The sequence below is a fragment of the Hemicordylus capensis genome, chromosome 11, assembly GCF_027244095.1.
Source record: "Hemicordylus capensis ecotype Gifberg chromosome 11, rHemCap1.1.pri, whole genome shotgun sequence".
In the NCBI taxonomy this organism is placed as follows: Eukaryota; Metazoa; Chordata; class Lepidosauria; order Squamata; family Cordylidae; genus Hemicordylus; species Hemicordylus capensis.
Genome location: NC_069667.1, coordinates 23,768,826 through 23,782,761, shown reverse-complemented (window position 1 = coordinate 23,782,761; position 13,936 = coordinate 23,768,826). Strand labels below are relative to the sequence as shown.

The following is a 13,936-nucleotide window of genomic DNA, read 5'->3' as shown; positions in this document are numbered from 1 at the left end:
GACTCTGGAGGCTTAAGAATCTTCCAGCGTGACTTGGAAAGAACGTTAAAGTTGCTGTGAGATGTGAGTCATTTTTCTGCCAAGCTTCAAGGCTGCAGTCCTATGCACCTTCCTGAGAGGAAGCCCACTGGTCACTTTGGGACTTACTTCCAAGTAAACCATGTGCTGCACAGAGCCAAATGATACATTATAATTTATGATCACTGGCAAAGATCTGGGGATGGGGCCATAACTCGGTGGAAAAGCATCTGTTTTGAATGCAGAAAGTGAAAGTCCCAGGTTCAGACCTTTCAGAACTGAAAGAAAAGGGCAAGCATGATGATCAGGGGCCTAGAGCACCTTCCTTATGGGGCAAAGCTACAGCACCTGGGGCTTTTTAGTTTAGAAAAAAAAACTGAGGGGAGACACAATAGAGATCTATAAAATCATGCATGGTGTACTGAGAGTGGATGGAGAGAAATTTCTCTCCCTCTCGCATAACACTAGAAGCAGAGGTTGTCCCATGAAACTGCCCAGAAATTTAGGACCGACAAAAGGAAGTACTTTTTCACACAATGTATAATCAACCTATGGAATTCTCTGCCACAAGATGTGGTGACAGCCAACAGCCTGGCTGGTTTTGAGAGGGATTTAGATAAATTCATGGTGGACAGGTCTATCAATGGCTACTAGTCTGGGGGCTATAGGCCACCTCCAGCCTTATTGACAAGATGCCTCTGAGTACCAGTTGCAGGGGAGTAACAGTAAGAGAGAGTGTATGCCCTCAGCTCTTGCCTCTGGGCTTCTCAGAGGCATCTGGTGGGCCACTGTGCGAAACAGGATGCTGGACTAGATGGACCTTCTTGGGCCTGATCCAGCAGGGCTGCTCTTATGTTCTAATCACTGGTGGTATCTCCAAGTAAGACAAGGAGGCTCCTGCCTGAAACCTTGGGAGAGCCACTGCCAGTCAGTGTAGACAGTACTGAGCTAGATGGGACCAATGGTCTGACTCCGTAGAAGGTATTATTATTATTTAATAATATGACTTCTAGATCACCCTTCTAAAAATGGCTCAGGGTAGCTTCCTATGCTCCTATTTTGTCTCTTCACCTAGTCTGTTTCAGGAATGCAATTCAAAGCATATTAGCTAATCCCCAAATGCTGCTTGAAAGTGATATAGTGTGTGTGTGGGGGGCAGCCAGCTGTAGTTTGAAGCGTTCTCGTGCATTTTAATCTTCTGTTGCTGGCCCCAACCCAGAACACCAGGGATTCTAGACCAATAAGAGACAACCCAAAAGGTGTGGACACCTGAAGTAGAAAATATGAGTGGTGTTTGTTTCCTTCACCTCTCCCAAAGTACACTGGAATAACTTGGAAGTTTGCTAGCCTCAACAGTCCCAGAATCGACCTGAAAGGGGCCTGCTTCGCTTTACTTCATTCCTTGATGAGTGAGTAAGAGCTCCAGATAACAGAGTACATCACTGGAGGCATTTAAGATGGAGAAGAAAAGTGAGATTGCATCTCATCTTATAGACAGATATACCATTTCCCCCCACTTTGCAGAGTTTCTTGTCTCAGGTTGAGAACTCGCGTCAACCTTCTACGCGTTCGATTCCTCCACTGAAAAGGTAAAGATTGAGATGAGCAATCGTTTCCTAATCATTAATATTTATTTCACAGTGCAGGAGATAGAGTAAGGCTTAGGAAGGAGCACGTGAGAGATTCCATTACAAATAGCTCATGGCCACACTGTCAAGAGAAGCTCTAAAATACTACGTTTCATTTTAGATCAAGCAAAGAAGTGTCACATTTCTAGGAAGATTTTATTGTTTGTCTAAAATAAAAAATCAAGTACAAGCTTTTTGTCCTTGATCTGAAACAAAGACATCCAAAGTCAGCTTGGCAAGGATTATCAGAGACTTTTTAAAAAGAGGAACACAGCAACACTAAATATCATTCTAGTTTACCATTAATTAGCCTAGAACGCCCAGAGGTAGGTCATGACACTTCAGCTAAATATCTGTCTTTAAGGCCTAGTGTTTTACCAACAGGCAAAAAAAAAATCTATGAAACCAAGCTATTTTTCTGGAAAAGGGATGGGGATTCTGAATACCGTGCTTAGTGTTTAAAATGGCTTTTGATCAGTAGAAATTCTTTCAAGGATTTGACAGTTATTGCTTTCTATGAAAAATGTAAAAAGTGGGAGGGGAAGAAGACAAGACAGACAGACACATACACTTACAAATTGGTACAGCAAATGCAAGATGTTTCATAATAGGTGAAATCAGTTAATCCAACCACCTTTCACTTTTTGAGGTGTTCAAAAAATGTCCTCTTAGCAGTACCTCTAAGCAGTGTGCCCTATCTTAGCCAGCTGTCTTTTAGATAATGCAGATAAGCATGCCATTCTTGCAATCAGGCTTCAAAGGAGTTTCACCAGTTCCTAAGAACATACCTGACACGCCAGGACTCTAGCTTTAAAGTAAAAAGTAAGTTAAATCATAAACAAACTTGTCATCCAGCCTCCAGTGAAACAGGTTCCCCCACTTTCTCCAATAACTTTGTTCCGCTGCTCAACTAGTTCTCGGCTAGGAAGATATTCTTCCCTCTCACCGAAACTCGCCTGGCTGCAAGTTTTGAATCTATTTCTTCCACGGTCCTGGTTTGTTCAGAGTTTGCAGTGGTAGATTTCTGCTCCTGCTTGTACTAGAACATTCTGGGGTAGGGGTTGATCCCTTGGCCTGATCTGATTTCTTTTGCTTCCTCGAAGTCAGGGGTTCTTAAACATGGGTGGTGTTGGACTAAAACTCCCATCACGCCCTGCCACAATGCACCCCTGCTCTCTAAGTGAAACACATTTGCTTCTTTGAGCTGTTTCTCTGATGCAATGTGTTGCATGGTGCGGACAAGAAAAAGCCAAATGATCAACAGCCATGAAGAACCACCCCCATACTGTTCTGGAATGTCCCTTCCAGATGGAGCTAGTAGCTCAAACCACTCACTAGTGGGAGCGCCCATTTTTGAGGGGCTGATGTTAGCCAACCAATGTTCTAATGGAACTCAGTTGGACATCCTTCTCAGAATACACATGAACGACTGTTGTACTGTAAATATAATACATCAGATTGTGAGTATAATCAGTACTGAAAGCTGACGTTACAGGTAAATGAAGCAGGCAATCGCTGTACAGGTTACATAGCTCTGAATGGACAGCAAAGTGATATTCAACTCTAAGCAAACGTTTATTCTGAAACCACTCAGTTGTTGACGGGTGCACATCTCTCTATAAAAACAGCAAATGCTTTTATTCAACCTTTATACATTATGAATAAACTGTATTACCCCTACATAAGAATATTTACAATGCTCCGGATACTGTGTAAATAGAGGGACTCCAAAAAGGAGCAACTTGCAACAGACAGAATAAACTTGAGTGTGTTGTTCCAATGGAACCGTGGGACAATTCCAAGAGTAACGGAATCAGGCGTGTCACCCCTTTTTCATTGACTGCAGCCACAAGCACAGCTAATATTATATATACGCACTGCCAAGAGAACTCTTCCTCCTATAAGGCCATATTTTTACAAAACCCTTAAATACTGTCTGCATGTGCAAAATACATGAGTAACAGAATCAGAAAGGATGTTCAAAATTCTGATTCCATTGCCAATATATTTTCCACGTTTCGGACAGTATAATTAAAGGTTTTGTAAATATATGGCCTTATAGTAGATAGTCTCTTGCCTACTCGGGTATATCGGCTTATGACTACAGTCATTGAAAAAGTGGTAACATACCTGATTCCATTATCCTTGGAACTGCCCAGTGGTTGGTTAACTGAGATCAAGTTGTTAAAATGGCTACTGTTGAAAAGGAATGTTAGTTATGGACTAGGATACTGTAGGAAAACTTGTGGATCTCCATCAATCCATACCAAATTATGGGGGGTGGAAATGGGAGAAAACCATCTTAGCTTACTCCTACAGTTCACTTTGGACACCATCCATCAAATACTATAGCAGTGCAATGTCCCCTCAATGGGGAAGCTCTTTGTGACTCACCACAAAGTGAATGGAAGTTACACAGCATCAAGGTTTGAGCATTTTCACTTTTTTATTCTCCACGACTTTGGTGGGTTTCCCTCTTCTTGTTCCTGCCATGCCAGTTTGGACCAGGCAGCTTTGATCTAAGAAGCTCAGTGCTGGCCGGTAAGGTGAGATAGATTAAAATGTGTTTAATTATAGCCAATTCGCTGCAAGCCATTTTTACCAATGGGGCTTGATGGGCGCTCAAAAGGGTTGAAACACAACTAGAATGTGACACAAAGGTCCTCTAAAGCTCCCCAAACGCCCCCTCCAGATTGCTCTTCAGTCTGCTAATCATTTTTGCGATCTTTAGCATCTTTTGTTTCTTCTTCATTGTCCGAATAAACAGTGGGCTCTTCTCCATCCTTCAACAGTTTGCCTACATAGTGGTATTTAACTACACACGAAGAAAAAGACAACATTATTTCCCTCAATATGCAGAAAGCCTGGGTACCAGCTTTTAAACAACTTTACAGAGAAGAGCAAGAAGGCTAATTTAATTTAACTTCAAGAAAACCAATTTGATTTCCTCACATCATAATCTAGATTGCATCTTCCAAGAAATAGGACTGCAACATTTAATTAAGCAACCTGATTAATCATTTAAAAATCTTTCGATAGACTAGGTGCTCGGACTAATGAGCAGATTTCCTAATGCAAGATTAGAAAAAAAGATTTTTCACTAATGAGATCACCCAACATTCTGTGTGTGTCTGTCTGTGTGTCCACACTCTATCAACTTCACAATGCCAGTTGTAGGGACACATCGAGACACCTCAGTGGTAGTTTGTGATGTTGTCATCCATCCTGATTCAAGATGGCAGACACATTTATGTTTGCGGCACAAGTGGGCTAACTTGAGGGCCATCTAACTGATTTGGACCACATTTTGTACAGTTGTAGTGAGTGACACATAGGGACACCTCAATGGCATACTTTGTGATGATGTCATCCGCCTCAAATAAAGATGGTGGATGTGTGAATGTTTTAAGGCTGAAGTGGGCTACCTTGTGAGGATGACAATTCTCAATTAAGATTATCGTGAAAGGAAAGTAGGCAGATTAGTTCTTATCAGAGCAACTTGTTTTCTAATGCAAATACTTGTAAAATCTGCAGACAGCAAACACGATCTTAAGAAGCATTCCCCACCACCAGCCCACCCAAGGGCTCTTCTAAAACAATGGCTGTGATGACAACGAAAGCAGGATTTGTGCTTCAAAACTGTTTTACTCGGATGCAACTTTAATCTGATGCATTCCCTAAACTCATATGCTTAACAAAACTTTTGTTGATTGGGCAACAGCCTTAACAAGGGTTTTCACACAAAGAACCATATACAACTGCTGTGCGAACTGGACACAGAGCCACCTTCCAGAGTGGTGATGCTCTTTATATTGAGCAACTGGTCCCATCCAGCCCAACATCCCTCCAGTGGCTATGGCTGGTGTCTCCATTGTGCTTTTTAAAGATTGGGAGTTGCCTTCTTGTGGTTCTTTTTCTCTGGAAACCACTCTGATAACTTTTTTTTGTTGAAAAGTGGCATAGAAATAATAAATAAACAAATAATGCTAGCATTCATGCAAGAGCAGTTCTTGTTAGCCTTGTGCTGTTATTTTATCATGACTAGTGAAAGCTAGTGAAATGCTGGGGAAAGTTGAAGGAAAGAGAAGAAGAGGATGACCAGCAGCAAAGTGGATGGACTCAATCATGACAGCAATGAATGCACCACTGAGAGACGTTCAAGGCCAAGTTGAAGTTGGAGCATCCTGGAGAAAAACTATCTATGTGGTCACTAAGAGTCGACACCGACTTGATACTCAATCAGTCAATCAATCAATCAATGAAAGCCACATTCAGCTTGGAATATTTGTGAACTGCCTAGAGCCTCGGGTGAGGCAGCATAAAAATCTAATAATCAGTCAATCAATCAATCAAATGGTCAGTTAAAAATAAATGCACAGAGCAGATCGGAGCCCTGGGTTGTGTGATCTTGTGGATGGGGGTGGGGCAGGATGCTTATGGGATTATGTGTCTTAGGCAACACAAGATACAAAAATGCTTACATGTGAACTGCTGTTCCCAGTCACTCAAGGTCTCCTTCTGCGTTGCGTCCAGATCAGAAAGGTCATCATGTTCATCCTTCAGGATTTCCTTATCCAGACAGAAGGTAGCCAGGCCTCTTGATGCATCTCTTCCAGCAAAAACCCCATACGGGCCCTCTGAAGAGAAGAATATTGAGATATGAGATATCTCCCTGCTTTTGTGGACAAGACGACAAAGGTCGCAGGGACGGGAGTGGTGGTGGTTTAGCTCCGTGGTGCAGAAGGCCCCACGACAGAGTGCACAACACTGCCCCAGTGGGCCAGCACCAAGCACGACATGGTGTTTGGGGGCGAAGGTCAATTTTCAGCACATTATTACATTCAGTTTTATAAACATAATATTAATGAAAGCAATTATTAGTTACCGATGCGTCTTCTCTTGCCAAGGAACCTATAACTAAGGATAGTGGTCAGAAAACAGGCCCTCTCCCTGCTCAGTCAGTGGGGCCCTTGGAATGCATGCCAGCCCCAAACAAATCTCATGCCCTCTTCTCTCCTAAATGGCTGTTGCTTTCAGGTTGCAATCCCATGCATGCTTAGGAGTAAGCCTCACAACTTACGCCTGCAGGGTATTCCTACCTGTGGGCCAGCAAAAATGTCCCCGCAGCCCAGATCTGGCCCCCGGGCCTTATGTTGTGCAGGTTCATAAAATGCACAAACGTGAAACGTGTTCATAAAATGCACAAGGGAGGCAATAAAAATCCCCAAATATAAAACACAAAACCTTTCCCAAGACCCTCTCTTCTGTTGTTATTTTCACCACTCTGTTGTGGATGCTCTTGAAGACACAGCTGTTAGGAGTTGGGTCCAGGCATGACCAGTGCCTGATCCAGTTAAAATCCCCCCTATGAAAGGGAGACTAGAAGTGTGAGCACGGGAAGAGATTCCCCCTTCGGGGATGGAGCCGCTCTGGGAAGAGCAGAAGGTTCCCAGTTCCCTCCCTGGCAGCATCTCCAAGATAGGACAAGATTTATTTATTTTTTAAATAGGACAAGATTTTTTTTATTGAACCAACAAACTACCAAAGCATACAGTACGTTGCCAAAGCACAATTATATACAAAGTGGTTGTTTGTACATCATATATCTACAAAGATTTACACACAAGGATTTGGAAATCAACAGGGTTATAAAGTATATGCAGGCAGTTCTGTAACTCGGGGGTGGGGGATTACAAGGCACATCAGGTAATCGGGGGGGTTACGTCTGACGTCCATTTCCACAATTTGTCCCATTGCTGTTTAGAAGAGATACTCTTGTCTTTTTGCACATAACCATACAAACTTTTCCAGAAGAGATTTACTGTCTCATCTGCGTGAACCTCTTGGTTGCGTCTTCCCTCCCTATTCCTATGCAGGAGCATTGCATAAATGACATACAGGTTTACTAACCTGATTACGAGAAGGGGAACGTCCCAATTCCCTAGTATGAGGGCACCCGTTCCGTCCCGTTTCCTTGAAGGTTTCTTTCTGGGACCTCGAAAAGAGGTTCTATCGCTCAAACCCGAGGTTAGTTCTTCCCAAGTCTGTTTTTCCAAATCAGGCCACTCTAACAACTTGCTTTACTCCCTGCCACAGAGAGACTGCTGCCTGCACCCTTGGAGAAGCCCCTGACAGTCTGTGAAGACAATACTGAGCTAGATAGACCAATGGTCTGACTCAGTATATGGCAGTTGCCTATGTTCCTATGTAGAGTGCAGTGAAGGCATAATGGTAATACACACACACACACACCCCGCTGCTCTTGCATGTGAATTCCTCCCTCCCTTTAAACTAGGATTGGGTGGGATGACATTGCTCAGTCCTTTACTCCTGTGCTCCAGTGCAGAGGTTCTGAGCTGGAGTTCAGACCAGGGGTCAGATGTACTGCTGAGTCATACTGAGCAAGGACAAGAGCCGAGTTTTCACAAGAGAAAGGACAGGCAGCGGTGATGCTGCACGAGTGATCCTATTACCCAACCTTATTCTTAAACCATTTAGCATTTCTGTCTGTACTCAGATTTAACTGTGACTCTTCTTTCTCCACCCCGCCCTGCCTTTTCAGTCATCTTTCCAATGCCGTTCTTTCTAGAGAAATCTTGAGATAACCCTGCTGTTTGTGGCAAGGTCCCCATCTCTTACCACTGCAATCCTGGCAGACTAAGGACTTTAGACAGTAAAAGAGCCAAGTAAATCAGTAACATCATACTGCTGGTCACTTTCAGCTCTTGTGGGGGCCCATGAACAGAGAGTATTTTCAAATCCCCAAAACTTCAATGCTTCTTCCCCAACAACGGAGAGCCCCACCAAATCCCCATCTTGGGAACTTTGCCCCACATGGCTTCTCTTTAATCAAGAGGGCTAGAAACTTATTTTTAACCACGAAAGCTTGCATTTCGGGGGTGACGAACTCCAGACCTCCCGTGCGTGCATGTGTGGTATTCTCACAAGAGAAAACAGCCAAGGATTTAGGTGGGGAAACAAGGACTGAGGTGCAGAGAAAGGGGGGAAATTAGGACTCAGGCAGGGCCAGAAAGTACACCAGGAAAGCCCTGCAAAGGGCTGCCATGTAATAGGTAAAGTGTGCCATCAAGTCGGTGTTGACTTCTGGTGACCACAGAGCCCTGTGGTTGTCTTTGGTAGAATACAGGAGCGGGTTAACCCCTGCAAACTGGGCAAAGAGGCACCTTTTAACGTGGTGATTCTCTTTATTTGGCAGGGGGGGAGCAACTGGCCCTATCCAGCCCCATCACAATACCTCCAGTGACTGTTGCTGGTGTCTATCTTGTGTTTCTTTTTAGGCTGTGAGCCCTTTGGGGACAGGGGAACCATCTTATTTATTTCTCTATGTAAACCGCTTTGGAAACTTTTGTTGAATAGTGGTATATAAATATTAGTAGTTGTTGTTGTTGTTTACCATGGCCTCCTCCCGTGCAGTATGAGATGCTGCCTTTCAGCATCTTCCTAGATCGCTGCTGCCCGACAGAAATGCTTCCCCTAGTCTGGGGAATGTACCAGCGGGGATTCGAACCGGCAGCCTCTGGCTTGCTAGTCAAGTCATTTCCCCGCTGCGCCATGTGGTGGCTTGCCCTGTCAACTGGATGCCAAATAATGTCCGATTTCCTCAGCACGTGTGCATTGTGACACACGGAGGCTGGTTACATGAGGCCAGAGAGAAGAATTAAGGCGCGCCCAGGAGAGAGAAAGGGTGGGTGGAAAGAACGCTGCAGTCCTGCTAGACCAGCGAAAGGAGGTTCAAATTTCAGCTCAACTCTGGAGCTGACTGGGTGGACCCGGCTTAGTCACTCTCTCTCAGCCTGGCCTACCTTACAGGCTTGCTGTGTGAATAACGCAGAAGAGAACTCCAGTACACGGCCCAGAAGGACCAAGTACACCATGCCTTCCTGGCAGGGCCACCCAACTGCAGCCCATCGGCAGACGTGTGACTCCACCTCCCATCATGCCTGACTGCTGTGCCAGGGGGTTATGGGGGCTGTAGTCCAAAAACAGCTGGAGGGCCAAAGTGGTGCACAGCCAGGAAATTTCCCGATCCCGGACCAGGCCACTGAGCTGTCTAGCCCAGGACTGACACTGACTGGCAGCGGCTCTCCAAGGATTCAGGCAGGAGTCTCTCTCAGCCCTACCTAGAGACGCTGCCAGGCAGGGATCAGACCTGGGGGCCTTCGGCAAGCCAAGCAGGAGCTTTATTTGCCATGGCTGCTTCTCTCACGGCAAAAAGCAGCACCAGGAGGGAGTGATCTGCAGTGGGGAAACTCGGGGGGGGGGCTAAATGTGTGGCACTCTGCAGGCTGCCAGGGGACTCTTGCCCCACTAAAACCTGAAGTGCCGCTTATATCGCTCCATGCAAGCAGGCCTGTTCTGGTCTTTGAGCTTGCCCAAGGTTGGTTTGTAGGGTGGTGGTGGGGAGAAAGCAAAAGCCTGGGCCGGGAGGCCAACATGCTGCCGAGTCTGGGGCAATCCGTCACCCAGCAGCTCCCACACAGATTGCACAAACAGTCCGCTTGCGACCAGAGAGGAGGCTGGGCTGCAGATAAGGCAACCCTCCCTCTTGCCGGGCCTGGGGCATCATCCCCTGTTCCAAATTGAATCACAATCTATTCAGGGCATGGGGAGAAATTGCATAGGAATTGATGGCGAGGAAACAATATAATGCAAATATTGTGCAAATAAAGAGGAAATTTGCGTGGGGGGAAATTCCAGTTCAGAATTAGTCAGAAAACCCTCATCAAACCCAACACAATTTAACTACCCCTCCACACACACTTTTGAACACACAACCAGGCAGGTTGAAGAGTTAAGAGAAAGAGCCACTAGTGAGGGAGAGGGAACCTCGGTTCTCCAGCTGTTGCTGAACTACAACTCCCATCATCTCCCGCGGCAGCTGCAGATGATGGGAGTTGTAGTTCAGCAACAGCTGGAGAGTTTAGTCACATTTACAGAGGTGAAGATGAGAAAATGAGGGCAAAATGTTATGAGTCCCAGCAAGACATTTCACTCACAAGCAACACCCAAAATTCCAACAAAGCATGTAATCCACTTTAATCACTGCTTGCAAGCAGAATGGAGATTCTAATCTTAATTAGTACCTGGGATTGGTAGGCCTTCCAGATGACCAGGGATTGGTAGGCCTTCCAGATGATGATGATGATTTTACATTTTATATATCCCGCTCTTCTTCCAAGGAGCCCAGAGCGGTATACTACATACTTGAGTTTCTCCTCACAACAACCCTGTGAAGTAGGTTAGGTTGAGAGAGAAGTGACTGGCCCAGAGTCACCCAGCAAGTCTCATGGCTGAATGGGGATTTGAACTCGGGTCTCCCCGGTCCTAGTCCAGCACTCTAACCACTACACCACGCTGGCCCAGATGAATTTATCTAGGAAAAATTGGCCAATCTTTGGCATCTATCATGAGCACCCAACCTGAGGTCCCCAGAAGTTGGACTATAACTCCCATCATCCCCAGCCACAATGGCCAAAGGTTGATGGGAGTTGTAGTACAACAACAAAGGAACACAGGAAGCTGCCATATACTGAGTCAGACCCTTGGTCTATCTAGCTCAGTATTGTCTTCACAGACTGGCAGCGGCTTCTCCAAGGTTGCAGGCAGGAGTCTCTCCCAGCCCTATCTTGGAGATGCTGCCAGGAAGGGAACTTGGGACCCTCTGCATGCAAGAAGAGCATGCAAGCTCTTCCTAGAATGGCCCATAATACCTTGCAGTGCTCACACTTCTAGTCTCCCATCCGTATGCAACCAGGGCGGACCCTGCTTAGCTAAGGGGACAAGTCATGCTTGCCACCACCAGACCAGCTCTCCTCTCTGCATCTGGGGACCAAGGTTGGGAACGCCTGGCATGGATGATATAATGGGTTCGAAACATCACCACCCCGTCCTACTTGACATCCAGGGCGAATAAATATCCCTTAGCAGGCATGCAGGGCGGACAAAGTGAGAGTGAAGTTTTCTCCTCCTCCAAATGCACACAAAGGGAGGGTTCAAATTCTGCGGTTAGGAGGAATGAAGAGGTGTAGCGGCAGCAGCTATTCCAGACGGACAAAGTTCATGGCCAAGGCTGCTGTTGCATGCATGCTTACTGGCAAGTCCCAGCTGATAGCAGCAGGATTACATCCTGGGCCAAAACAGACCCAGGACCAGGTTGCGATGAGCACAAAAAAACAGGGGAGTTGCCAAGATCCAGCGCAGCGCCCCTCTCCGCCCTGAAACCAAACAGCGCCGCAACCCTCTACATGTTTACCCAGAAGCAAGTCCCACTGTGTTCAGCGAGGCCCAGGAATGTGCACGTGCGCCTTCCATGAGGCATGCCTCCCTCCTCCCTGAACAGAGGGCCTTGCTTGCGAGTAAAGTTACAGAGGACTGCCCTACAAGTCGCTTTTGGACAAGCCAGGATGCAGAGCTGCACGACTGATGTCCACCTGTAGGAACACAGGAAGCTGCCTTCTACTGAGTCAGACCTCTGGCCCATCGAATTCAGTATTGTCTACCCAGACTGGCAGCGGCTTCTCCAGGGTTGCAGGTGGGAGTCTCTCTCAGCCCTATCTGGAGATGCTGCCAGGGAGGGAACGTGGATTTGGAACCTTCTGCTCTTCCCAGAGCGGCCCCATCCCCTGAGGGGAATATCTTACCCATGGAGTCTCCCATTCAAATGCAAGCCAGGGGCAGATCCTGCTTAGCTAAGGGGGCAAGTCATGCTTGCTGCCACAAGCCCAGCTCTCCTTCAGCTGTGGTGGGACTACAGCTCCTATCTACCCCCAGCCTCAGTAGCCAACAACCCTGCAAAGGTTTTCAAAGAGCCTGCACGTTGTGGCGCGGGGATGATGGGAGTTGTAGTCCAACAACATCCGGGGACCCTAGTTTGAGAGGGGGGGGCACAACCCCGGATTATGGGGGCCGTAGTCCAACATCCGCCGCCGGGCACAGGGTGTGCAGCCCAGCACTCCTGTGGGGCCCCCGCCGGGCTACCCTGCAGGGCTGCTCTGTGGAGGGCGACTGCAAGCACACCCACGTTGTCTCTGAAGCGTTACATAAGCGCCCAGCTTCCCACGCACCCAGCCGGGGCGCTGCAGCCCCCGAAGCCGGGCGGGGGGCGGAGAGCGGCTGGACGTGCGCCGGCCCCCTCGCGCGCCCCGCTCCTGCCCCGCGGGCGGGGAGGGGGATCTCTCTCTCTCTCACCGGGCCCGTAGAACTTCCTGCCGCGGCTGACGTCGAAGACTTTCCCGTTGATGGCCATGAGGATGCGCGGCTCCTGCACGCCGTCGAAGGGGCGCAGCTCGGCCCGCGTGAAGTCGCGGCGCTTGAGCTTGGGCAGCGGCGGCGGCTCCTCCTCGCCGTCGGGCTGCGCTCTGGGCCGGTCGCCGCGGACGATCTGGTAGAGGAGGAAGAGGCAGAGGCCCAGCAGGCTCAGGTTGAGCGGGGAGCTGACGATCTCCAGCAGCAGCCCCGGGCTGCTGGCCTCCGGGCTCTCGCTGGCGGCACCGGCACCGGCACCCGCTGCGTCCTCGTGCGCCATGGCTCGCCTCTCTGCGCTCTCGGGCTCGCCCGCCTCTGCCTGGCGCTCGACGGGGCTCTTGCTGCTGCTGCTTCTGCGGCGGCTCCTCGCTCCGAGGGATCCGGTACAAGAGTCCAGGCCGAGCAGGCGGGCAAAGGCGAAGCAGGAGGGAGCGAGCGAAGGGCGGGCGCACGGAGCCCGGAGGAGGAGGAGCCGGGGCGGGCCAGCTCCCCAGCCGCAATGGGGGAGAGATGGCGAGAGGGTGGCGCCAAGCCTGGACGGGGCGGGCCGGGGCTGGCATTGTGTTGCGTAGGCCCCGCCTCCCGCCGCTGGCGAGAGCTTGCAGCGGGGGTGGAGGGAGGGGGGTGGAGCCCCCCCCCACCCCACACACCCGCCCTGCAACCTTGGAGAAGCCGCTGCCAGTTTGTGAAGACAATACTGAGCTAGATGGACCAAGGGTCTGACTCAGGATAGGGCAGCTTCACATGTTCCTAAATGCACCCAGCCAGCAAACGTTGGCAGGGAATAAACTCTGGAAGGCTCGTGTGGGCCCTCTGGAGATCTGACATCACAGAGAAGGGGCGTTGCGTCACTGGCATGTGGGGCCCCCGGGAGTCACAGGGCAAAACCCATGCCTGCTTTCTCGCCACACTGGTGCTCCCTTGCTAGGCATGCCAGCTCCCATCTTAAATGCTGACGAGCTTTTAACCTCTGACTTCACAGGTTGCCCAATACAGGTGTGGAATCAAGAGGAAAAGATAAAACT

The 13,936-nt window shown here is 48.3% G+C and overlaps 1 protein-coding gene across 1 annotated transcript; it reads right to left on the bottom strand.

The window, feature by feature from the left end:
* Positions 1 to 1,637: 1,637 nt before the first annotated feature.
* On the bottom strand, positions 1,638 to 13,439 carry PGRMC1 (progesterone receptor membrane component 1). Its single transcript, XM_053273972.1, has 3 exons — positions 12,855 to 13,439; positions 6,128 to 6,283; positions 1,638 to 4,461 (listed from the first exon to the last, which is right to left on the bottom strand). Exons 1-3 carry the CDS (start codon positions 13,189 to 13,191, stop codon positions 4,355 to 4,357), a joined length of 600 nt encoding a protein of 199 aa, XP_053129947.1. The 5' UTR covers positions 13,192 to 13,439; the 3' UTR covers positions 1,638 to 4,354.
* Between the last annotated feature and the right edge of the window lie 497 nt (positions 13,440 to 13,936).

What these genes read in the sequence shown, in the direction of transcription:
- PGRMC1 (XM_053273972.1), bottom strand. Translation starts at nt 13,191, where the DNA reads ATGGCGCACGAGGACGCAGCGGGTGCCGGTGCCGGTGCCGCCAGCGAG. An exon ending in CAGGAAGTTCTACGGGCCCG is followed by an intron (nt 6,284 to 12,854) that starts GTGAGAGAGAGA and finishes TCTTCTCTTCAG; the next exon opens with AGGGCCCGTATGGGGTTTTT. An exon ending in CTGGGAACAGCAGTTCACAT is followed by an intron (nt 4,462 to 6,127) that starts GTAAGCATTTTT and finishes CTTCGTGTGTAG; the next exon opens with TTAAATACCACTATGTAGGC.